Consider the following 26,787-nt stretch of genomic DNA (forward strand, 5'->3'; position numbering starts at 1 on the left):
TGTGATTGGCCAGCGGCGAATGACGGGTTGCCTGCTCTGCTGGGCTCTGATTGGCCGCGTCGCTGTACCGGGGGGTTCTCTTTCGTGCCTATGGTTACCGGTGCGTGAGGAAGGTAAGGGCCGGGAGCTGCTTCGACTAGACCCCCGCCATGTCCCCCCGCTCCCTCGGTGGCCTCCTTCTACTACTGCTGTGCCTGCTTGGGGACGCCATCGCCGGGTGAGTGCAGTGAAGGAAGAAGTGGCCGGAAGGAAACCCCGTTCCGGGCTACGGTTTGCAGGTGGCCCCGCGGTAGGGTGGAGCCCCCCGCTGCCTTTCTTCCCCTTTCGCTGTTCTGGAAGGCTAGCTGGACCTGCTGCGTTCTGCCCACCCCACCCCCACCCCCCATCCACCAATCTTCCACCTACTCACCCTCGTATGCGGACAGCTCCCTCTCCCTCTGCTTCCTGGCTGTTTCTTCCTATGGAGAGTTGTAGGTGGTTATTGCCCTTTATTGGTTATTGGCCACCTAATGAGAAGGAAGGACTCACTGGAGAAGAGCATAATGCTGGGAAGGATAGAGGGCAAAAGAATAAAGGGACCACAGAGAATGAGGTGGCTGGATGGAGTCACCGAAACAATAGGTGTGAGCTTAAATGGACTCCAGAGGAGGTTGAGAACAGGAAGGCCTGGAGGAACATTGTCCATGGGGTCGCGATGTCGAACACGTGATGTCGGACAACTAACAACAACAACGACATTGCCCTTTCCTCCTCCATCCCCCTTCGCAGGTGGCCAGGAAACATTTCTATTTCCTTGTGCCTTCATAGGTAGATGTGCCCAGTGTTTTAAAACACTGGGGAGGGTGAAGGAAGAGAGATGAGTGGTAGTGGACATGGTGTGTTAGGAGTATGGGCAGTCCTCGAGTTACAATCACAATTGACACCCCCCCCCCAATGTATGTTGCTAAGTGAAATGTTAGTTGAGTGAGTTTGCCCCCATTTTATGCCTTGCCACCATTGTTAAGTGAATCATTTTCATTTCTTAAGTTAGTCACATGGTTGTTAAGTGAAGCTGGCTTCCCCACTGACTTTGGTTGTCAGAAGGTCGCAAAAGCTGATCACGTGGACCTGGGACACAGCAACTGTCATCAATGTGAGTCAGTTGTCAAGCATCCGAATGTAAATCACATGACCATAGGGATGCTGCGATGGTCATAAGTGTGAAAAATGGTCATAAGTCACTTTTTTCAGTGCTGTTGTAACTTTGAACAGTCACTAAATGAACTGTTGTAAGTTGTGGATTTCCTGTATAACCACTCAGGTTCAAATTCCCCGTCTCAGTCATGAAGCTTGCTTTAGACCTGTTACTACTTTACTTCTTTTCAGTGGCTGGAATCCATATCCAAGTTTCCACTTTTACTTGTTCTCTATCCTACTGAAATCAGTTGTTTGAATTTGCTACCTTTCTTGGTTATTGACTTTCTCAGTACGGGTCCAATTATGTAATGTTTCCTGAGGAAAGCTTAGCTGTCACCTACTTTTGATATAATTTTATAGCAACAGGCATATAAGTCATTAAATAACTTTGATTATTAATTCCTTTATTAATTATTAATATGCTTTTATTTTATTCCACTCCATTTTTAAAAATATAATCCTTTTATTTCTTTTAAAAAAACTGTAAGCTTCTTTGAAAATTGTATTGAAAGGTAGGATATTTCTTCCACTCAACACATAGAGTGCATTTATTTATACTTAGAGTTTTATTCCTGTTTCTGCCAATATATTCAAGGGTGTAACTTTGAATGAACAAATAAATGATGGAATTTTCTCTGACCTTTTTAATCTTATGCCAGGCTTTCCCAGCTTAGAGTTTTCTAGTTGTGTAAGGATTACAGGTTTTTTTCCCTTTGGTCCATTAGATTTGGAGGCAATCAAGTTCCAAAATTGCTTTGGACTGCTTACAGTTTAAAAACAGAAAAACAACAAAGAAAAAAAATCTGAAATGTCTGGACTACCATATCCCATATATCGACCTTCTTCCCCATAAATCTCCACCAACAGGATTCACAATAACCGTATCCCAAGGGGTGGGAGCACCGTCATAGTTTTTAAATACTTCTAAAACATTATTACAGTGGGAGCTACATAGATGTTTGGGGGCTATTAGTCCAGATGGAAGAGACTATAGCAGAAAGAACCATACTTTCTGAATTCTATGTAATTGATGGCATTGTTTGGTTGAAGAGACCTGGAGCACATTAACTCTGACTAATGTTAGTTGACAGGCAGAAATCATTGGAGACAGGTGATTCTCAAATAACCTGGTCTTATGCCAGGAAGGGTTGTATAAGATAATCAGAAGTTTACCAGTAACCAGTGTAATTTGCAAATGTCATAGATATACCAAAGGACATTGAATGCTGTGTATTCTGGACTAACTGTAGTTTGAAATGCTCTTAAAAGGAAGGCCTAGGTAGAGTGCATTGCAGTAATCCAATCGTGGGGTGATTAGGGTATAAGTAATTATCTGAAGAGTCGTTAGATTCAGGAGTGAGCACAGCTATCTGTATTTGCTATGTAATTCTAAATATGATAGCTGAAATACATGTAAGACTATAGCTTTAAGATCATAGGTTAGCAAAAAAAACACGTGCAACTATCCTTAGATTACAAGGCTTGTAGAATTTTCTATTTACTTTGCTATTCTTGTTATTATCAGTTTATGGCAGAGAAGAACATAAATTGTTTTTCTCCCAATATTTTTTTAATTTGAGGATCATAAGAGGGAATAACCTCTTATTGTTTTTCAGGAGAGATTTCTATAAGATTTTGGGAGTTCCTCGCAGTGCATCTGTTAAAGATATTAAAAAGGCCTACCGAAAACTAGCCCTTCAGCTTCATCCAGACAGAAACCCTGATGATCCACAAGCACAGGAAAAATTTCAGGATCTTGGGGCTGCCTATGAGGTAAGTGTATTTGGGAGAAGCCTGTGGTCAACATATTTATTTATTTATTTATTTATTACTTGAACTTATTAGTCGCCCCCTCTCCCCACAGGGACTCGGGGCGACGTACAAAGGTATTATATAGCGTATAGAGGAGGTAAGAATAAATAAATAAGTTACAATACTTAAAAAAGTTAAAACCCCAGTGAAATTAACCCTTAAAAACTAAAATTACAATTAAAAATGCCCTGGGCTGGGGAGGTTGTAGAGTTATGCCAGGTCAGCTAGTCGAAACAGGTAGGTTTTCAGCTTCATACGGCATCCTGTGCTTCCTGGATTGTTCTCTTCAATGGAATTTTAGTAGGATGGATACTAACTGGGAATAGCAACATGTTTGTGACATTAATGAGACTTTTGTTCTTGAAAACTTACCTTCATTTTCTTTAGGCTGATTTAATTGAGTACTTGAAAATGATTGATGGAAAGTGCTATTTTTTGTGAATAAGCAATAGAGGATTTTATTTCTATTCAGTGTTTAAGTGTAGCAGATGAAATATGTCAAAACATGAACTTTCATTATGTGATGTCTAAAAGTATAAAATTATGTGTTAGAATGTTGCATTGGAATTTAATATGCTGTTGCTAAAGAATACTTTCATTAATGATTAATGGATTAATGGCAAGAGAAAGATATGTAGATGGCTATGTGCGGTGGGGAGCAAGCAGAGGCTTCTGCTTAATTTGTCAAATTTGGAAAGCCATGGATCTCTCCTTTTTCCTTTACTTTAAAGGATGTGACATATTCTTGCATTGTTTTGGGACATGCTACTCCAAATTTATGTATGGGGAAAAAGCTTTAATAATAAGATTTGCTCTGTCTGTGTGTAGCTTCCTTATACACACATCAGGATAGAAAAGTGAATAGCTAACATGTAACAGAAAAGAAAATAAACAGATTAAGCTGTTATCCTTCATGCTTCTTCCTCATTTCTGTCAGTTTCTTCTAAACCTTTTTCCTTGGACTAGAATCCTTTTGCTAGTTAAGTACTTACCGGTATTAGTTCCTCTTGTAGACAGACCTGTAAAATGTCTTATGACAAAATGGGTTAACAATTCTGAACAAGCTGCAACATAATGTATGCTATAAGAAAGAATAATACAAAATAACTATTTTTGGAGATTGCAAGCTAATTTTATCTAGGTGATCACTGGTTATATAGAGATAAAAGATAGTGAAGTATTATGAAAAGTGCAGTTCTGATACCTTAAAAATAATTATGGTCCACAAAGGAGTAGTTGGCAAACTGATTAGCTGTTCAGTGGCTAGCAGCATAGTGGTGGGAGTTGGCCATATCCTCTGAGGCCTGGAGGCATTGGGGGACACTCAGTAGTGTGTCTCTTGAAGCAGAAGTGGCTGTGAAATCAAGGCAGCAATATTCCACCAATATTCCTGGTGGCAGCAATATTTGGTGGCATTGGATTGGTTATTTTTTACCCCCAAAAAAGCCTATGGGTCACATTATGATTTGGCCATTCAAGTGTGTCTTAATAGTTTTCCAGGATATAATTTTCTGAAAAGGAAACCATTTGTGGAATTCTGGGTGTGATACATAGGTAAGGGATGGACACAAACTGCTTTCAGTTGAAAACATTTCTTTCTGGAAAATATCAGACAACCACAAAATTATCAGATCTGTATGGTATGAAGGCAAAATGATAGTTGTATCCATTTTCCTATTTAGAATAGCTTAAACCTATGTTAATACTTGCAATTTATGTCTCCTGCAGGTATTGTCAGATGAGGAAAAACGAAAGCAATATGATGCCTACGGTGAAGAAGGGCTGAAAGAAGGACATCAAAGTTCTCATGGAGATATTTTTTCACAGTAAGTGTGCTTTGCTCCTTCCCACTTTTTTGCATAATAAAGTGTTATCTTAGAGTATAGTACAATGACATCTTTATTCATTGATTTTAGCCATGTTACTATTATATTTTGTTCAGCAAGAGCAAAACTGCAATGAAGCATCTAATACTAATTTTAAACAGTATGAAAGACAGCAATGAGAATTGCTATTGGTAAATGCCAGCAGAACAATAAAAACCATATCAATTGGAAAGTTAGAGTTAGAAAGTTGTTCATAACACTTAAGTTGGAAACTTATAATGATGACCCTATGCAACCTCTGGAGAAGTATATATATATATATATATATATATATATATATATATATATATATATATATATATATATATATATATATATATATATATATATATATATATATATATATATATATATATATATATATATATATTCGTAGATTTTCACGGGTGTAGGTATGCTGGTTTTGTTGTATTCGGGTCTTTTCCCGTGTAAGGTTGAGATTGTCTTTGCAACGTTTCGGCAGGATCGCACCTGCCATCTTCAAGCGTGGGCTCAAAATGTGGGCTTAAAATGGGAACTTTTCAACTCTGATTACTCCATGGACTTAGAAGCTATGTCATAAGCAGGAGCTCCAGTCTGACATACAGGCATTCACATTTTGCAAGACAAAACAAAAAGGCTGCTGGTCATAGCTCTGACCAGCAGCATTCTCATTGCTGTCCTACATGTTGTTTAAAACCCAGAGTGTCCTGCACACATTTCTGAGAACACAAGTCAGATTTCATTAAAACATGCCAGGTCTGCCTGTTCAGTTAACACTACGCCATGGAGGAACCCTCACCAGGAATTGCTGTCTTGCAACAGAGACAATAACAGTCACATTCCATGCTATTTGTTTAGTTGAAATAGCTCTGCCTTAAATCTGAATCTGAATGCTCAATTCCATTTAACATTTGGAAAACCACGAATCACTAAGGGCACAAACTTAAGAAGTCAGTGGATTTGTGCGGAGGCTTAGTTATCAGTTTATTTCAAACAAGTTACAGGCCTGGCAACATAGAATTAATATGAGTTCACACTGAGTTCACAGTTAGTGTATTGATTACAAAGTGTATGTCACTTTTATCTAATAGACTCCTTCTGCAGGTAGTCCTCAACTTGCAAAGATACCTATCTTGGGGCTACTTACAACCCACATTTAAAGTTTTGACAGTCGCAGCCCTCCACAGTCACATCACAGACCTTCAGGTGCTTAGCAATATGGCCATATTTATGGCATTTGCAGCATTCCAGAATCACATTGACTACGTTTTGTGACAGCTTTGCCGAAAATCAGCATTTCTGACTCTTGACTAAACCATGGATCATTGGTTTGCTTAATGATGGTGGTATTTGCTTAATGACTGTGGTTTTGCTTAATGACTACCACAAAAAAGGTCATAAAATTGAGTCAGTCACCTAACCCACATTTTTATGATCACCATGACTTACAACCATAATGGGCAAGCTCCATTATGGTCATTAGTCAAAGACTACCTATATTTTTCCTCTAAAAGAAAATACCAGTTTTTATAGGAAGCTGATGGTTGTTTTGCCCAGTCAATTCTATTTTTACAACCAAGGATAAATGTATTCTTATATGGCTTGTTTCTCCATAGCTAGCTAATAATTCCATGAAAGTTTCTCTAGAGCCCTAAACAGCAAATCAAGTAAGGAGGTTGTCAAAATAGAGTTGCATCTTAGCTAAAAATTCCCTGAGTTGCTGTAGAGTGTAAGGAAGATGGCCTTGATGAAGATATGCAAGCTCTGTTGCCAAGACAAGAAATAAAACATATTTTAAGTCCAGCATAAAAACCAGATAAGATTTGAAAGTGGCTGAGAAAGACACCTCACTAATTCACTAAACTGAATTATAGCCAGTCTCCAGTAGCAAAGGAAAAGTATTTGGCTTATCTCAATAAAAGAGCATAGGAGACTTGCAAAATTGATATCATCCCCACTATAACTCTACAGGAAGTCTAAAACTACTTTTATTGAGATTGGCTATAATAATAGACTCTTGCAAGTCTGATTCTATTATATCTTCTTCTCATAAATCAGTAAATCTTATTTCCTATACTGGTAGTTGCCCGAGTTAGTAATTCTTACCTGCTCTCCTGTAAGTTTAATAGAAAGAAAGCTAAATGAATTAATATTCGTGTCTTTTCAGCTTCTTTGGAGATTTTGGTTTTATGTTTGGAGGCAATCCTCGCCAGCAAGACAGGAACATTCCAAGGGGAAGCGACATTATTGTGGACCTAGAAGTTACACTGGAAGAAGTGTACTCGGGAAATTTTGTGGAAGTAAGTTAGGCAATTTGCTTAATCAGTCTCCTTTGCTTATATAAATCTGTTTTTCAGGCGTCATTATTAGAAATACAGTAGTTTTCTTTCAGTGAATGAATATGAGGGAAACACCAAAAATATTCTTGGGACCACCTATGTACTCCCGGTGGAATTGCAGTGCATGGTGAATGTTAGGTAACTCTTTTCTGTTGTTTCAGTGCTACCTGCTTGTGAAAGAAAGAATAGGAGAGCAATTCAAATTAATCAGTGGCCTTGTTTACACACAACAGGACTGTGTAACTTTTTTCCAGACAAAGACACTTTTTTGCCTTTGATGACAGACATCCTCCAAAAAGTAATGAGTGGAACCAAGATAAAAACTAAATTTTATTTCTGTTACATGCATATTTAATTATATTTGAAATTAAGTATAATCGCTGTGATTATCATCTAAAGTATAGGAATTTAGCTAGGATTTGAAGTCTCCCCTATAGCTTTTTCTTTCACGTTTTCCCTTTCTGAAGCATCTGGGTGGGATATCACTAACTTCATTGAAGTACTTTTGAAAAGGAAACTGAGTAAGTCTTCAAACATGGTCAAAGGATTCTTAATTCTATTGTGTGCTAAGATTATAAATCTCTAAATTGGTATTTATTTTATTAAATAATTTATTTAATAAATTATTATTTGTTAATGAGCTATTAATTTTAAATAAGGGAAAGATCAATAATAATCACAACTAAATGCTAACTGAAAATCCAGTGTATTGTAAATGAGATGTTTGTTTTTTTTCATTTGAAAGGCTAAAGTGTTGTATATTGTAAAGTTTGCATCCAATAACCTCATTCTTTACCTGTTTGCAGGTTATTAGAAACAAGCCAGTTGCAAGACAGGCACCAGGGAAGCGGAAATGCAATTGCCGGCAAGAGATGAGAACAACCCAGTTAGGCCCAGGACGTTTCCAGATGACACAAGAAGTTGTCTGTGATGAGTGTCCCAATGTCAAGTGAGTTTGAGGTCCTGTGGCTATTTGGTGCTTGCCTATCATACATAATTGTTACAAATAGCAAGAGGGAGGATGGTTCCATTTCCAGTATGAGCCACAAGGTGGCGTACACTGTTGTTGGGTTTTTTATGGCTTGAAAAGAGAAGGGAGAAACTTTTGTGCCTGGAAATCTTCACGGGGACTGAAAGGCGCCCATACAATTGCTCTGTCGTTATAACATCCCTGGTAGATTTGTTCTGCCAAATAAAAGTTGCAATGCAGTGCTTCAAATTCAAAGTGGGGGTGTCTTTAGAGGATATACGGTAGCACCTGCTGACAATTCTTTAAATCAAATACATATTTTACTAAGGAGTGCAGTGTAGAAGGTACTATGCTATTCCAGGAAGGCATCGTTTTTTTAAAGGGATATCCAGGTGCTTTGTGAATATCTATACATTTGGCCTTCAAATTTTTACCCATGTAGAGCCATTCCTCCTATAACAGTGTATCTCAATCTTCGCAACTTTAAGATGCATGCCCAGAATTCCCCAGCCAGCATGGTAGCTGAAGTCCACATGTCTTAAAATTACCAAAGTTGAGAAACACTGTTGTACAACATATATATTTTAGCTAAGGTTTGAGGTGTTTCCTGTAGCTATGTAAATAAAATTGTGCTCATAAATTTACGTAACCCTTGCAGAGTTCATACATTATGGACTATTTTGTAAGTAAACAAAAGTAATCAAACAATTTTTAAAAGATTTATAATGTGATTCGAATTTAGCTATTAGGCATCTCAGAATAGCACAATCTTTAAACCATAGCAATAAAAACATAATAAAACAGTGGTTTGGATCCTCTTAGTTCTTAATAGTATGTATTACTCCCTTTAACATCAATGGTCCTAACGGTCCTAATTGCTCCATTTAACATCAACATCCTAAGCAGTCTATTAGGATAGTTATGAATGAAGCCCTTTATTTTCTCGTGTGGTAAAGCTATCTATCCTTTTGGCAAAAAGTCTGCAAGTCCTGCACAACCTGGAAACTTTCTGATTCGGGTTAATGTCAGGGTTCCAAGTAACACCCCCAACAAAAGAAAACTCTTGAGGCTTGAGTTTCCTCAAAGTTCCATTTTATTAGAGATGTCATATTGACACACCTGGGAAAATCCGAATCAGAAAGTTTCCAGGTTTTCCTCACCCAAATGAAAGTTTAAGGCCCTGTCCAGCACCCACATGTCCATCACATGTCCATCATATGACCAAATCAGGCACTGTCCAAAACTGGAGATGCCTTCCAGTCACACCATTGCAGCTGCAGGGCAAGGTGTCCTTGACTCTCTGAGAAAGGAATGTTATTTTGACTATATATCACCCATACTCCATATAATCCCCCCTCCCATTTTCCCAGAGCAAAAAATGGCACGCCTGAAGGCCCAATGTAAAAGATGGCTTCCAGGACTGACACTTTGGTTGTCTAGAATGAGCTGTATGTTTGAGATCTCAGACAGGCTCAATGATGTGGCAGTCAGGAAATTGACTGCCACTCTTGAACCTTTACTTTGTTCTGCAGCTGCTGAAGGGTCAACATAGCTTTAGGTATCAGATCATCATCATGTTGAAAAGTCCAAGTGTGTCCCATTCACAACTTTCAGGCTGCCCAAATATTTGAGAGTATGGGAATTTTTGAACAGAACAATTTTATTATTTCATTTATTGCTATGATTTGTTTTATGATTGTGATGTTCTTAGATGCCTGAATGTTTAATTTCAATCAAATGGCAAAAATGTGTAAGTAAATTCATGCTCACTTATAAAATGAACCACATCTTTAAAATTCTGCAAGAGGTATGTAAACCTATGAGGGGTTTGTGTATTGCAAGGGGCATGTAAACCTAGGACCACAACTGTAAGCATGAGTAGACTAACATTTGTAAAATAAATAAAATATAATACAGTCTGATTGAAAATACTTAAAATAGTGCAGTGATAAAGGGGAATCTCCGCTTTCATATAATTATATTTATTGTTTGACTGTTTGATATTTTCCTGTTTCTCAGACTTGTGAATGAAGAACGAACATTAGAGGTGGAGATAGAACCTGGTGTTAGGGATGGAATGGAATATCCCTTTATAGGGGAAGGTACATCTTTTAATTGTTATTCTTTAACACTTTACATCTTATTGGAAGTTTAAATTTATGTGAGAAATGAAAAACTTCTAACTGATGAAAATAAATTGTGGCTGGAAATTTGGACTCTGCTTTATAAATATACTTGGAACATTTTGTGCCTTTGAAAAATTATTTCCAATAACACTACTAAAATTTAAATACATGCAGAAGATACATAATCTTGTGCAGAAAATTATTTATCTTCTGTATGTCATGACATTTTTTCTTTCTCTTTTTTTATTTTATAAGCTTTTTGGCCAATGTCTACATAATGATTTTCAAAGGAACTTTATTTATTTATTTATTTGATTTGTTAGCCGCTCCCTCTCCACAAGGGACTCGGCTGTGAGTTCCTATGACACTACAAATAGAAACCTTGTGGGTCAGTCTTATCATCCTTGAATTTTTTTTATCCCTGTCGCTGCAACACTACCTATTTTTGTTCTTGTTGCCAGATATTTCATAATCTGAATAAATTGGATAATTATTATATCAAAAACTATGTGCTAACCATAGATTTTTATGCAGAGCAAAAGAGGTAGTTTAATAAGATTTTACATTCAGTCTAACCCGTTGTAAACTTGTATTTTTAGATTTTTGCCTTAATAAACCATACCAATTTTTTTAGTTAACTAGATTTCATTAACTTACCAGGACAGAGTTTGAGGAAAAAGTCCCCATCTCGATAGATCATGCCATTATAGAAATCTTGTGAAACATTGACCTAAGGCCGTGATGGCGAATGTGTGGCACGCGGAGCCATATTTGCCGGCCCATCAGCCCTCAGATCCGACATGCCTGTGTGCTCCGGCCAGCTGTTTTTCGGCCTTCCGGAGGGCAGGAGGGAGCCGTTTTCGTCCTCCCCAGGCTTTAGGAAAGCCTCCGGAGCATGGGGATGGCGAAAACAGGTGCAATGGGCAAACTGGAAGTTTGTTCCTGGGGGGGGGGGTGCGCGCACGCATGTGCGGGGGGGGGGGGTGATAGAAAGCACGGACACAATTTTGGCACACCTTTAGAAAAAGGTTAGCCATCACTAACCTAAGGTCTCATTATAAAGAGATGGTTTAGTTATGAAATATTTAAACATACCTAACACTTGTTCAAACTTCATTAGGAGAACCACATGTTGATGGAGAACCAGGAGACTTGCGCTTCCAAATAAAAGTTCTTAAGTAAGTTTGTCTGCTTTACGAAATAATTTACCAAATGTTTTTTTTTCTATATTAGCTATCAATGAACACATTTGCTTTAGCGGTACTAGCAATTAACATATTTTTGCATGAAAAAAATGTTATGCAGTCAAAGGCTTTGGTGGGCAGATTATTCCATCAAACCAGAGATGCTCCGACTGTAAGATTATCCTTCGGGGCAAGAAGTGCATAGAGCATTAAAAATGTTTGCTTCTGGGAAACAATGGTGGCCTGAAGCAGACTAAATCTTTCTCAACTATTACCCAAGACTAGCTGAGTTGAGTTGTTTCTGGAAAAAATATCTGCACTGAATGTTTAAAGATGATTTCAAAGGAAACACACACAGAGTCACTGTGAAGATCTAAAAGTTTTTCTATGCCATATTATGACAGATCCAGAGACATCTTACATGTATAAACACTAGTACATAAAATTAGAATCAATATCCCTGTGTTAGGACAAATGCTAATTTAATTCTAATCATGACTCAAAACATTACTTTGCATACTGTACTCACTCAAATTTCAAAATGATTTAAATTGATTTCTTTAGAAAATTAATGCATAATTTCAAATTTGTCAGTAATTTTAAATTATATTTTTTTAATTTCACATGCTGTAAAAAGAGTGATTTTGCCATGCCAGAAGAAGTAAGAAATAAAAAATATTTATATTTTAATATGTTGACTACAGGCATCCAGTCTTTGAAAGAAGAGGAGATGATTTGTATACAAATGTTACCATCTCACTTGTGGAAGCTCTTGTTGGATTTGAAATGGATATTGCTCATTTAGATGGACATAAGGTAAGTAGACGATTACTTTGTCTGAAAACATTTTCAAAGAATCCTTTTGTATCCATAATACACCTGTTGGCATTAAGATATACTACAGATAGTCCTTGACATACAACAGTTTAGTTACCATTCAAAATTACAACGGCAATGTGAGTTATGACCATTTTTCATAGTTACGACCTTTGCTGCATCTCCATGGTCATGTGACCAAAATGCAGACATTTGGCAACTGGTTCATATTTATGACGTTTGCAGTGTCCTGGAGTCATGTGATCTGCTTTTGTGACTTTCTGACAAGCAAAGTCAATGAAGCCAGATTCACTTAACACCTATGTTACTAACTTAGCAACTGCAGTGATTCAGTTAACAACTGGGGCATCAAAGGTCATAAAATGGGCCAAAACTCACTTAAATGTCTCACTTAACAACAGAAATGTTTGGCTCAGTTGTGATTGTAAGTCAAGGACTACCTGTATTGGCATTATGATTACTTTTGGTAAAATATTTCCCACTTAAACATGTTAATCCTATTGAAAATCTTTAACATGTATGTTTTTTTGTTAGGTCCATATTGCTCGAGATAAAATCACAAAACCTGGAGCCAAGCTGTGGAAGAAAGGAGAAGGTCTTCCAAACTTTGATAACAATAACATCAAAGGCTCCCTTATCATTACATTTGATATTGAATTTCCAAAAGAACAGTTGACTGGAGAACAGCGAGAAAGTATGTATAGTAGCAACATAATGATAACTCAGAAAGAACATTGACTTACTAAATTCATTACCTTGGTTGTCAACATATTAATGCTCAGAATGTAGAAATCTAGAGGCTCCAATATGTCCAAATGAGGCAGAAGTAACAGAAAGTGCCAGAACAAGGAGCTCCCTGCCTGCTCAGCAAAAAATGTGTCAAGAAATCAACCTACAGTACTGATGTTGGTGTTGATTGTCACCTGCTAAACAAAGAGACGATGGGAATAATGCTTTTCTAAAGCAAACTGCATATTTTTTAAGGAGGCATAAAATATAAGCTGCCCTCTAAATGTAATTAAACAGGATGTTATGTCTTAGCGGTTAAGATCCTGAGCAGGTCAGCTGGAAAGTTGACAGCCCATTTCAAGACCTGAGCATGCACAACAGGGGGAACTCCTGTCAATTCCTTCCAACAATTCCCCAATTCCTGCCAATCTAGCAGTTCAAAAGCATGCAAATGCAAGTAGATAACTGGGTACCACTTCACTGGGAAGGTAACAGCATTCCGTGCGCCCCAGTATGTGGTCATGCTGGCCACATGGCCACAGAAGTGTCTTCGGACAATGCTGGCTCCCTCGGCTAAGAAACGGAGATGAGCACCATCCCCTATGGATATGACTGGATAGGGAAAAACTTTAACTTTAAATTTAATAGCATTGAGGTATTTAATTACCCTGACATCTTTTGAAGGAAAATTTCTGACATCCCTAACTGACAATTTTTTAATTTTTAAGGAATGGGAAAAAACACTAAAATTAGGGTAATCTGGTAATCATGCTAACCATGTTTTTGATGCTAACCAGTTGGGAAGATTGAAGTAGAAGCAGAAGGAACATTGTGGGGAAGTAAACATGTTGGTTGTTTTTGTGGTTCTTAGCATAAAGAAACATTTAAAAGTTAAACATAGTCAAATAAAAATGCTGAATATCAATAAAGCAGATTTTAATAAATTCATCAAAAACAAATAGTACTACATATCAGAAGCTAATAAGATGAAAACAGTATAAGAAGCTACAGTGGCTACATTAAAAAATTTCGTGGAGATCTGAAAACCAGAAATGACACAAATGGGCAATCAAGTACTATGTGATTTCCAAACTCATTCCAAAGTCCTATGGTTTTGGTTTAGAGATGCTAAGAACCATAAAAATAACTTCTGAAAAAAGTAGATTCATTTATTAAATTATACAGCCCCAAAGCAACATATACTTTTAAAAACAGTTCATTGTAGCATATTAAGAGATCTATGCTAGGATCTCTTTTAGTTCAAATTTTAGAAGATATACAGTAAATAGCAACCAAGAAAGCACCCATTGTCATAAATTTGAAATTGCTCATTATAGAATGAAATGGCTAATCTTAAAAGTAGTTGGGATCTTTTTCAGAAAGGTACCTGGCTTGTTCTCATTCTGCTGTAACTATTTGTCAAAACAATGTGATTGTCTCCTTTTCAAAATAATTGAATATATTCAGGTAGTCCCTGACTTACAACCGTTCATTTAGTGACTGACTGAAGTTACGACCACACTGAAAAAAGTGACATGACCATTTTCGCACAGCCGTTGCAGCATCCCTTTGGTCATGTGATCAAAATTCAGATGCTTGGCAACTGGTTCATATTTATGACAGTTGCAGTGTCCTAGAGTCATGTGATTAACTTTTGCGACCGTCTGACAAGCAAAGACAATGGGGAAACCAGATTCACTTAATAACCGTGTTACTAACTTAACAACTGCAGTGATTCACTTAACGACAATGGCAAGAAAGGTTATAAAATAGGGCAAAACTCACTTAACATAAATTTTGGGCTCAGTTGTGATCAGCCGAGCACTAACTATAGAATTATTGAAAGTTTCCTCTCTGAACTGTATTGAGTAATATGCTGATTGAGAATTAAGAATAATGCCTGTTTTTCCCCTTAATATAGTAGCAGTCTCAAGTGTATTGTTGTATTGTGATTGTGATTTTATTATTTTGCAGGTCTCAAACAATTGCTGAAACAAGCATCTGTTCAGAAGGTGTACAATGGACTGCAGGGCTATTGAAGCTGAGACAAATGGACTTTCTTGTGCATAAATGAAATAAGTACTGTAAACTGCAGTCTTTTCTGCTGGTCATTGTAGAACAAATGCAGAGGGTGAAGTAACCTCTGAAACCTTTTTTTTACAATAGCAAGGATAATTTTGGGATGGATCAGAAGACAACAAATGAAATTTCTTTATTCTGGATACAACTTGTGCTCTACTTGGAGCAATTAGGCTCCAACAGTTGAGAGAGAGATCGTGTTTTTAACTGAATTAGCACACTGAAGTTCCGTTTTCAAATATATTTTGATGTTACTTTCCTTGCCATTCTTAATGAGTTTTTATATTTTTTTCATGGATCCTTTATCTTGTATCACCTTGGTTGTGAGATGTTCTATGGCCCATCCTGGAGTTACATTTATCCCTATTTTTCTTGTTCAAATCTGAGGCAGATAACAACTACCTCTGTAAATTGCTGGCCTCTCTTCTGGTTAAACTGCCAGGTGTCTCTTTGTTACTTACAGTTGTAGAAGTGTTAAGTTTTACCACCATCCATAGGGGATCTTTGCAAGTTAATACTTAGAAATGTTAAATTGAGAGAAACTGGTTTAAATGAACTGAGAGCCTTTTTACTAACAGTTTGTCATTGCACTTAGAAGAAAATGTGCTATGTTGCTTTTGTTCACTTAGATAGGAGCTGCTGGTTTTTTTAAACCGAGCCCTATATTGATATTTCCTCTAATTTGCAGTTCAACATTTTAAGTAACTAGATGAGTAAGAATACTAGTTTATAAATTTGTGAGAACCTTGGGCCAATTCATATTATAAGTAGCACATACATATGTTTCCAGAACTGCAAAGTATGGAATCTGAGTGTTTAAAATGTCCCAGATATTTTCAAATTATGCATATTGCACAGTGTATGGTACTCATTCCTATAAATATTGGCATATTTTCAGTACATACAACAAAGACACTGTAACTGCTCAACATGGCTATAGGACCATCGGACAAGATATGGTTAGGAAGGCACATAGTTTCTATTTTTCCCAGTGTCTTGGCTAATAGGCACACCCGTAACTGTCTCATGCAGACTTTTGTGAATTTTGAACTATCATATTTATATATCTACTGAAAAGATGGCTGCAGTTTCTGACTCTGGATCAGCCTCTTAGTCTCAAGAATGACCTAGCAGTAAATAATGTTTATTTCCTTGACTGAATATGAAATTGTTTTGTTTAATCTGGAAAACCAGCCCACTGATATTTACCAGCAGCATTGTATTATAATGGATGGAGCTGATGAAGTCACTATATGAATAGAGAACTAGAAAAAGGCCAGAAGTAAAATAAATAGCCACAAACTGTGCATAGATTGGAATAACTTTATAAAAAACATCCAGCCAATTTTGCCGTTCTTTCTTTTTTTAAAAAGAACTATAAGTTCTACAAATGAAAGGAAACAGATAGGTAAAATGTAATTATATTTAAATATGATTATGCGAGCTCATAACTGAAAGCCCAAGGTCTAAATTCTGGTGAACAACTAATAAGATCCTTGATTAACTGAGCACTTTTGGGGGATCTTTAGAGCACTTAAAAGTGATGAACAGGGAACAGTTTCACAATTGTTGGCTGCCTGCTCAGTGTTATGGGGATAAAATGCATGGAGTTATCTCATGGTTTCTTGGTACACATTGTAATCCTAAGCATCCAGAAAAAATAGTAAAATCCTAATTTCTAGTAAAATTCTGAAGACATTCTATAAAAATCTCTTGAGAGAAGCATTATTTCTAGCTTGATCCAATTAAATTTAAAACATACAGTTGCTAATTCTGAATGTTCTTAAAGGTCCACAGGCTTATAAGATTTCTCACATCACTGGATTTATCATCATAAATTGTCTTTGGAACTACAGGAATGGAAGGAAGTATAGAAAGAGCCACCCAAAATCAACTGAAGTGTATTATATTACAATCAATGTATTTCCTTTGTTAAAACTCTAATGTGATCTGATCAGGAATGCCTAAAATTTTTCATGATGAACGTAGAAAGAAACAAAAAGAAATTCAGGCATTCTAGATTTTTATACTGTATTTGCCTGAGGGATAAAGGAATAAAAGAAGATAGAAATCCGATTGTTAAATACCTCCCAAAAATGGGGTATATAGTACAGTGCAAATTAAAATATTGCTGACAGAATATAATAAAATACAACATGGTCGCAATAAAAAATCAGTACAATATGAAAATAAACAGGTATATACTGATACAGCATGATAAAAAAAAATTACTGCTTTCCTACACACACAAAAATTCCTACAAAAGAGTGTCTGCTTTTTTCCATATCAACCAAGTGTTGATGCATTGATTGCCTGAGCTCAACATTGTGGCTGAGAAAGAGTGACTGCCCAGAGTCACCCAGCTGGCTTTCATGTCTCAGGCAGAACTAGAACTTAGTCTCCTGGTCTCTAACCTGGTGCTCTCAGCATGATAAAATACAATGTGGTATGAAAACTGGCATATTGGGTTGAGTTGAGTTGAAATACGACTGACTCAAAGTGATGAATGAACTCTGGTTAGGTGGGAACTTGAGCTGAAGTTTCTCTAAAGGAGAAAAGGCAATCATTTATTGAGATAGATACAAGATGCCTATATTTTTCATTGTGGTGTTCTGTTTCCCCATACACTTAGGAGTCCTGCGTGTTTCTCTTCCAATCGGCTCCATTGAGAAACCAAGAAAGCTGATAGATCATTTGTGTGTCAGTGCTTCTGCTATCTCTTCCCACCCGTGCACAAGAATAGGCAAACAGCTAATCCCACTAGAGCCAGAGCACCGATACTGATGCCTATCACCAGCGGAGTGTGTGAAGGTCCTTCACGCTGCCCTGCAAAAGAAAATAGAAAATTTAGGCCTGCTTTTAGGCTGGGTTTGTGGGTGATGCTATGGATGATGGAGTGGGAGAGGGAGGGAACAACATGTTAAAATGACTGTCAACACAGCTGTCATTTCAAATACTATCTCAATAGGAAATCTTTTGCAGGAAGGAAATGCTAAAAGGAAACCTCTTGTGATGATTTACTGTACAGACATAGATTTTCTTCCCCAAGCTAGAACTGTACCCTGGAAGTCAAACAGGCAACCACGCATGCAATATTTATTTTGTTCAATAGTTTGCACGATGTGGTGGGATCACAGACCCTGTTTTGCCCATCTTCACATCACCTTGTGAAATATTCCCTTTTTACCTCCCTTATACTCCCTATTTGGGCTAGAGTCAGGGCGACTGGAACTGATCATATACTGGCTGGATGCCCTTCCCGATGATCAGGTATTTTATTTTCCTGTTTCATTATGCATTTCTAAAATTATTACTTTCTATTACTGCAGAATTTTGCTCTCCAGTGTATGTTTGTTTTTAAATATTTTTATTTGACATTTTGCAAACATTAAAATCACAATTACAATACAATACAATAGCAGAGTTGGAAGGGACCTTAGAGGTCTTCTAGTCCAACCCCCTGCCTAGGCAGGAAACCCTATACCATTTCAGACAAATGGCTATCCAACATCTTAAAGACTTCCAGTGTTGGGGCATTCACAACTTCTGGAGGCAAGCTGTTCCATTGATTAATTGTTCTCACTGTCAGGAAATTTCTCCTCAGTTCTAAGTTGCTTCTCTCCTTGATTAGTTTCCACCCATTGCTTCTTGTTCTACCCTCAGGTGCCTTGGAGAATAGTTTGACTCCCTCTTCTTTGTGCAACCCCTGAGATATTGGAACACTGCTATCATGTCCTTCCTTTCATTAAACTAGACATACCCAGTTCCTGCAACCGTACTTCATATGTTTTAGTCTCCAGTCCCCTAATCATCTTTGTTGCTCTTCTCTGCACTCTTTCTAGAGTCTCCACACCTTTTCTACATCGTGGCAACCAAAAATGAATGCAGTATTCCAAGTGTGGCCTTACCAAGGCATTATAAAGTGGTATTAACACTTCACATGATCTTGATTCTATCCCTCCGTTTATGTAGCCTAGAACTGTGTTGGATTTTTTGGCATCTGCTACCTTCACACTTACAGCTTTCTCTTATCGGTATTTCTTTTTTCTGATTTTGGGTTTTCCATTTTCCATTCCATTATCTTATACATATTCTTCTTTGTTTCATTTTTTCTTTCTCATTTTTACAATATATACATCTATATACAATATTTCCATCTCTATTGCTTTCTAAGTATATACCATCTCTTTTCATTGTGTTTACTATGTGTCCTTATGCATTTATTTTACATCTCTTTTCGAGCCAGTTATACCACCTATTTTATATCTTGTACTCTGTTTCCTCTCTATCTCTTAGTTCTCCAATGTTATTGAGATGACAGCACTACTTTTATTACATATCTTAGTGAATAAGAAGAATTGACTGAGCCAGGATAATTTGTCAGGATATCTGTCTAGCCAAAGGCTTCTCTGCAACTACCAGTATCAATTGTCTCACATACCAGTAATGGCTTCTTTGTTGTTAGTATGCATCCTTACAAAGTTGACACATGTTTCTTCTAGGAAGAACTGTAGATAGGTAGTTGTCTCTTTGAATTCATTCAGCTTCTTACTGGTATACTTGGCCAACAAAGTGTTAGATAAACCTTCCCAATTATTACTCTTTGTGTGAAATTTCAGGAAATCATTCCCATTCAGCAAAATCTTGTAGAAGCTTCTGGTGCCATTTTCAGACACTTCGCACCCCTTTGTGCAATATATGGATATGGGATCTGCAATCAAAATGTCCGTTAGAAAAATATGTAGTGAAAATTTATTTGAACATCACACACAAAGCAATGCAGCATAATAGAACAAAAGAAGCACTCAAACTGAGGCTTGGAAATATTCTTATACAACATTCAAGTTTCCAATTACTTGCTTTATCATAACTTTAATACAATTATATATTAAATTAAAAAGTGAAAATTACCAATTTCCCAAAAAACTAAAAGTAAAATAAAATAAGTGAAAATAAGTGAAAGAAATATAGGGAGGGGGGGGTGTATTACGAAAGTGGCTTCCAATCTTCTATTTTACTTCCCTTTTAAAGGACTCTTCTTAAACAGATTTTGTGGACATCTATTAGATAATATAATTCCTTATTTTTGCTGCCAGGGCTATGAATCATGGAGTTGGAAGGAACTTTACAAATTATTACCATAGTCCATCCCCTTCCTTACTGTGGTATCTATTAGATCATTTCTGACAGATGACCAACTTCTGACATCTGACAGATGACCAACTTCGGCCTTCAGCAGAGGAGAATTGTGGCAACTTGATCCTCTGGCTGACAGTTCAGAAAAATCAGGATTTCTAGCCTAAACTACTTCCTTGCAGTTTTAACTCACTGGTCTGATCATGCTCTCTAGAACATTAGATAATACCTCCACTTGTATCTGATAATCCTTCTGTTTTTTAAAGACTATCATAACTTCCTTCGATTCTTCTGTCTGCCAAACATACTTGAATCCATTAATCATTCTTTATATGGCTTGGCTTCCAGATGCTTTATCATCTTGGAAATCATACCCTGAACCTGCTCCAATTTGTTATTGCCTTTTTTGACCTTTAGGGCCCCAAAGTATTCAAGGAACTTTGCCATAGCCCGGATCTTTTTTTATGTGGACTACTGCCAACCAATATCCTCCATGTTATACTTCGGTCTTTTCTTTCTCCTACCCAGATATGGAATATTATGTTCTATTAAATTCCATTCTGTTTATTTCAATGTACTATTCAAGTTGTCTAAATCTTCCGTCCCCCACGAAATATTGGTCATCCCTCTGTTGGAAGAAATGTCCTTCTGGGTTCAGCTCCAAGTGGGGAAAAAGACACTGGAGACATGGAGGATGGTTGGAAAGATGGCTTAATGGTGGACAGGACCACGTGGCTTGAGTCCTGAACATGCTTCAATGTTGGGTGAAGAAGAAGAAAGTGAAGGAAGGGCTGAAAGTTCCTGGCTTTATAGCCTCTGTTTGGCCCCACCTTTCTGTTTCCTGTTTCTGTGTAAGAAACGTATTCTGATTGGTTGTCAGACTCCCATGGGACCAAGTTTTGCATTTCCAGATGCCATGTGGTGAGTTTCTGTGGAAGGCTAATATTATCATGTCTTAATCTCAACACCCTGGAGCTGAAGGGGAGAACTCTTGATTTTGTAGAATAGACTGGCTTGGGCATTTTAATGGGCCATTAAGGAAAGTGGGGGCTATTAAGAGTGAGTCTGTTTCCTGCCTAAAACATGTTTTTTCCATTTCTGATCCAGGGAAATATAATATTCTTTCAATGTTTCCTAGGAGAGGGCTGGGTGCTAACTTCCTACACCTCCCTCCTTAGTACTGCAAATTTTGTAACTGTCCTCTCAATTCCCTTTAATAAAAAGTTAAACAGTATGGGGACATGGACTGAGCTCTTTGACTCTACGCTATTGACTTCCCTCAAGCTGACATGCAGCCATAACTAGTGCTCTCCAAAGTTCACCTAACTATAGCATGAGCTAGGCCCTATTTTACCATTTTATGGAGAATACTTGAAGAAACTCTCAAAGTCTTTGATGAGTTCTAAATGCAGCATGGCAGCAGCATTCCCCTCATCTGTCATAGTAACTAACAAAAGAAACAGCACTAGCCTGTCATGTTTTGTTTGCAACTAGCCCATATTAGCTCCTGTTATACACAGCATGGCTATCTAATGACCACAAACATGTGGCTTATCAATTCCATATCTCTGATGAAATAATTCCATTTATTCTCACTCTTAACAGGAGATAACCTCTTTCAAGTGTTAATTTGAAATTGTGAGCAATTCAGTTTTAGCAGAAAGAAAGGGGTACAACAGATGTGGTAACATTACTTGTAAGGCTGGAATTTTTCAATTCTTTCATTATTTTTTGTTACTGGGAAGTAAGGCTTTGCTTTTAAAAATTACATTGCATACATTTCCCAAACTCAAAATAGTGAAAATGATATCGTCATTTTTTTTAATCAATCCTAAATGTTGGTGCTCAGCAATACAATTTTTCTTGGCAAAGAAAAAGAAAGGCAATTTTTCTTGCCTTAACATGTACTCCCAAGTATTGCCACCTTAAAACCTCCTCTATTACTCACAGGATATGACCGTTTCCTTTGAGAGTACCATAACCATTCCCTGGAAGTTCTGTAGATATTTGTGCAGTTTGCTTTCTGTCTGTTTCCATTGGTTGGATGCCTCAAATGGTGACAGCTGGCTCACATTCAGATGTTCAGAATTACCCTCCAAGCTATGGGTCAGTATCCCATTTAGGGTGGCATTGCCTACAAATTTCGCAGGGCTTTCTTTTGAAAAGTTGGCAGTCAATGTCATGATGAAGGTATGAGTTTCTGAGAATAAAAATAATAATGAAAAGGAGATAATTGAGCCAGTGGAAGCAATAAGTCCCTTCTTCCCAGTCCACTCCTTCTGGCTAAACAGGTGAAGGATGGCAGGAATTTGCTCAAACCTCCCCCTAAAAAAGGAAAGGAAATCAACTTCGCTGATCTTTTTATCTCACTCTTTTTTTTCTCTCCCTTTGTTCAAAGACATCCTGTAACCTTAACTGAAAAAATAAGAGGGATTAGTACAGGAAGTACTGCACATTCAGGGAGGGGGGTTGCCTGCCTAATTTCCCCATTGAAAAGATGTTTTTCTTAGCACTGACTGTGGCACTGGACTGGATGATTGCCAGGGAACTATATAATCCAGACTGACAGGCACCATTGTTTATAGTGGCCTCGACATTCTTCCTCTAATGCAGAAAATGTGGCTAAAAGGGAGAATAATCTATCACTTCTGAGATGATCCACTGTCCACCAGTATTAGTTATGGCCAAATCATTTTCCTGATGATCTGTCAAGTTCTCTGCTTCACCTTATTTTTAATTTATTTTTACTTGGCCAATGTGTGTGTGGGGCTATGGCTGGAGCTATGCTTAATATTCTGGGGAAACCAGCTTCCGTGGTAAGCAATGTAATGATGCAATTGTGGCAAGGTGGCTTTTCTTCTTGATATGGGGACTATTATTATTTTTTTAATTAAAAAAAACAATGTGAAGCTGATTTATGCTATGGTTGTTGTCTACGCTGTGCCTTAAAATATGCAAGATTGAGAGTGAAGATAGGAAAAAGGCAAGCAATTGGCTCACCATATATCTGGGAGGAGAGAAACTGTTTTTGCAAGGCGTGTTGCTAATAATAAATTAGGAGATAGATTCAAGATTAATTACTGGAATAAGGGTGCATTCGGAATGCCTGGATGTATATGGGGTGCGTGCCTGTACATGAGAAGGCACTCCATGTTTAAATAAGAGAAGCACTCTGTGAAGTTCTTCAGGCTCCATTACAACTGGATAGCGCTGTTATCTTATGGGATCTTTCCTTATTTTAAAACATGATTACTCTTTAGAACAAGGTAACTATTGCACAATATCCTACCCCTGAGGAATCTTTTTAGTTAATCATTTGCACAAATTTGTCCTGACTACTCCAAAAGAAATAGTCCTAAATTCATTCTATGCAAGAGATTGAAAATTATTACTAATCTGTTCCAATCAACAGTTCTGCATCTCTCACGATCAATCTTTGAAGATAATAGGATTTTATCTCTAAATAGGCATTTACATGATTGTAATATGGTTGTTTCAGCCTAGCACTAATTTCCAAATCATAACTGGGAGTTCAAAACAGATTCTTTGTAAATTTCAGGATGTCATTAAAATATTTTTACTGACTTGGATGCAGCATGAAACAAATGCACAGATAACGTTTCAATCCAATCACTTTATTTCTGCACACATGTACTTAGAAGTCACTTCAGTGGGATATATTCTCCAGCAAATGATATTTAGGATTACACAATTAGTTAAATATTTTCAAAACCCAACATATAATAATAATAATAATAATAATAATAATAATAATAATAATAATAATAATAATAATAATAATAATAAATAAAATAAAATAAAATAAAATAATAAAATAAAATAAAATAAAATAAATAAAATAAAATAAAATAATAAAATAAAATAAAATAATAAAATAAAATAAATAAAATAATAAAATAAAATAAAATAATAAAATATTTATTTTCTACCTAAACAATAGTAGAATTAGCCCCAGGCAAATGATTTTAAGGAGACTATTCTGTTACTTGGTACTATAGATAATCCACCACCAGGTATATGAATTAGATCTGTGAAAATAAGCAGTATAACTAAGAAAGAGAAAGATCCATGGATAAGCATGTTAACCTTTTGCAGCCAAAAGCACAATGTTAAAGACTTAACACATTTATTCCGCTACTTTTCACAACTCACATTCATAGAGTGTTTGCCAGCTTTATATTCACCCTTCTTACTCAGAAATCTAATCAAATCACACAGAATACTCAGTACTTCCAGTTTTAAATCAAGCCAACATGATTTTCCAAACTTACTTTCACCGTATGCCCAGTAATAGAGAGCCCAAGACTGAAGAAGAATTTGCAGGAGAAACATTCCCAGTCAGGAGTCACTTATTTGCAACGCCAGGAACACTTCAGTGTTGTTAGTGAAGTAAGGTCTCTGAAAGGAAATCTCCAAGTCTTTTATATGTCAAGCCAAGCACCACCAGAAATCAGGGAATTTCATTTGCCAGGACTGGGCTGGAAGACAGAGGCTACGGCTGGCTGGGGAAAGGCGGGTGGAGCATATTTTCATCTTCCTATTTCCTCATATCCAGCAAAGGATTTTTTCCTTGCCAGATCCGCCTCCTTCTGCTTCTCCCACAGCTGTGCAGACCGTAGCTGGAAAATGGCTTTAAAATGCCAAGCACAACGCTGTTTTTGCCAAGTATAGCATTTGGAATAGAGACGGAGAGACAAGGCAAACAAAACATGAGAAAAAGATCCAATCAAAATATCAGCAAAAATAATATTCACAAAGGACAGAAAGAGCGCATCTGCAGACAGTATAATCTGGGTCATAGAGCCATTTGAGATTTCTAGTTTTGAGATTAGGTATATATATAAAGATATTTTATTGCACACTACCCCAAAAGAGATATTCCAAGACTGCAACCTTGAAGAGAAATATACTGTAGAATGTCCTGGGTCCAATATCTAACTGAGACAAATATAACCCAGGCAACATTCATTTCTGCCTTTATATGCTGTATATGCAGTACATTGTATGTCCATAGTTTACCTAGTCCCATGGGCTGAGACTGCTATTGTATGCCTATTCTGCAAAGACAGCCAGTATGAAACACAGATAGTCTTTGAATTATGACCACAATTGTTACCAAGTGAGACAATTGTTAAGTGAATTCTGCCCCATTTTATGACCTTTCTTGTCACAGTTCTGAAATGAATAATTGCAGTTAAGTTAGTAACATGGTTGTTAAGGGAATCTGGCTTTTCCATTGACTTTGCTTGCTAGAAGATCGCAAAAGGTGACCTGGGGTCACCGCAACCGTCATAAATATGAGTCAGTTGCCAAGCATCTGAATTTTTAAAGCATTTGAACCTTGATCATGCCGCAATGGTCATAAGTGTGAAAAATGGCCATAAGTCACTTTTTTCGGTGCCTTTATAACTTTGAATGGTTACTAAATGAACTGTTATAAATTGAGGACGACCTGTACAGCTTAGGGCACTGGATCAGAGTGAAGGAGGCCATGTTTAAGAGCCATTAAGCCATAAACTACATGACAACAAACTCCAGTAAGAGTGATCATGAAATGGGAATTTAGCCAAAAAGACACTATATGACTTGGTTTTGTAAGTGGGTATGGTGAAAATCATGACTGCCCCAAAGTCACCCTATAAGGCTTTCATGGCTAAGTGGGATCTAAAACAATGGAAGCCCCCTAATCAAATCTAATATCCTAAGCCAGGGGTGTCCAAACTTGGGAACTTTTAAGACTTGTGGACTTCAACTCCCAGAATTCCCCAGCCAGCCATGGGAGTTGAAGTCCACAAGTCTTAAAGTTCCCAAGTTTGGACACCCCTGTCCTAAGCATTATCTTATTCTGGTTCTCTTTATATATTTTTTGTTTGCTTGTTTTAATCCCCTTTTATTATTTTTTAAATAAATAAAGAAGTGTTTTTTAAAAATAAATATCTAATACTCCTTCTTTCTGTTTACCTCACAACAACTCGGTGAGGTGAGTTGGGCTGAGAGAAAGTGACTGGCCTAAAGCTGGTGGTATAGATAATATTAATAGAATAGCAGACTTATGGAATGCATAGTTGCCTCTGGCAATATATATTTAAGTGCGGAACAGAATTATTTCTACATCACCAAGAATTACAACATCAGAAATTACTAAATGCACTGAAATGCTATAGCTCTTACACATGGGGCTATTTGTTAAGCAGCAGAGGTGCTTCATCATGCCCTTTCTTTCACTTCTTTGCAGAAAACTGAACTTAAATTTAAATTCCTGCTGGCAGAAACATACTGTGGGAAATTGGAATGAAATATTGCATCAAACCCCAAAACCATAACATTGTCGTTATGGGCAGAAGAAAAACAGATCATGTTACATTTCACCAAAGTTAGACATGCTTTGAATTTTAAGTTGCTTTGGTCTATGGACAACACTGCAAACAATCCCATATTTATAACATGCATATATGCAGCCTACTTCTGAGTGGCAAGGAGTTTCAAGAATTGTTTGCAGTATTTATCCAG

At 37.1% G+C, this 26,787-nt stretch overlaps 2 protein-coding genes across 2 annotated transcripts; one reads left to right on the plus strand and one right to left on the minus strand.

Annotated features, from left to right (window-relative positions):
- The first annotated feature begins 50 nt into the window (after positions 1-50).
- Positions 51-15,386, plus strand: DNAJB11 (DnaJ heat shock protein family (Hsp40) member B11). The gene is made up of 10 exons (XM_081954468.1): positions 51-217; positions 2,793-2,949; positions 4,717-4,814; positions 7,024-7,156; positions 8,002-8,144; positions 10,185-10,267; positions 11,412-11,469; positions 12,180-12,291; positions 12,847-13,006; positions 15,016-15,386. Exons 1-10 carry the CDS (start codon positions 150-152, stop codon positions 15,078-15,080), a joined length of 1,077 nt encoding a protein of 358 aa, XP_081810594.1. The 5' UTR covers positions 51-149; the 3' UTR covers positions 15,081-15,386.
- A 1,145-nt stretch (positions 15,387-16,531) lies between these two features.
- LOC309392898 (endothelial protein C receptor-like) lies at positions 16,532-24,848 on the minus strand. Its single transcript, XM_081954469.1, has 4 exons — positions 24,549-24,848; positions 22,205-22,456; positions 19,562-19,831; positions 16,532-17,946 (listed from the first exon to the last, which is right to left on the minus strand). The coding sequence occupies exons 1-4, from the start codon at positions 24,607-24,609 to the stop codon at positions 17,834-17,836; spliced, it is 696 nt and encodes a 231-aa protein (XP_081810595.1). The 5' UTR covers positions 24,610-24,848; the 3' UTR covers positions 16,532-17,833.
- Between the last annotated feature and the right edge of the window lie 1,939 nt (positions 24,849-26,787).

Source organism: Natrix helvetica, assembly GCF_964273705.1.
Source record: "Natrix helvetica genome assembly, chromosome: 5".
Taxonomy (NCBI): Eukaryota; Metazoa; Chordata; class Lepidosauria; order Squamata; family Natricidae; genus Natrix; species Natrix helvetica.

Excerpts from the sequence above, each read along its gene's own strand:
- DNAJB11 (XM_081954468.1), top strand. The coding sequence starts at position 150 with ATGTCCCCCCGCTCCCTCGGTGGCCTCCTTCTACTACTGCTGTGCCTG. Across the intron at positions 8,145-10,184 it reads GATGAGTGTCCCAATGTCAA|ACTTGTGAATGAAGAACGAA; the intron begins GTGAGTTTGAGG and ends CCTGTTTCTCAG. Across the intron at positions 11,470-12,179 it reads TTCCAAATAAAAGTTCTTAA|GCATCCAGTCTTTGAAAGAA; the intron begins GTAAGTTTGTCT and ends TGTTGACTACAG.
- LOC309392898 (XM_081954469.1), bottom strand. The coding sequence starts at position 24,609 with ATGTTTCTCCTGCAAATTCTTCTTCAGTCTTGGGCTCTCTATTACTGG. Across the intron at positions 22,457-24,548 it reads TTACTGGGCATACGGTGAAA|AAACTCATACCTTCATCATG; the intron begins GTAAGTTTGGAA and ends TTTTATTCTCAG. Across the intron at positions 17,947-19,561 it reads CAACAAAGAAGCCATTACTG|GGCAGCGTGAAGGACCTTCA; the intron begins GTATGTGAGACA and ends TTTCTTTTGCAG.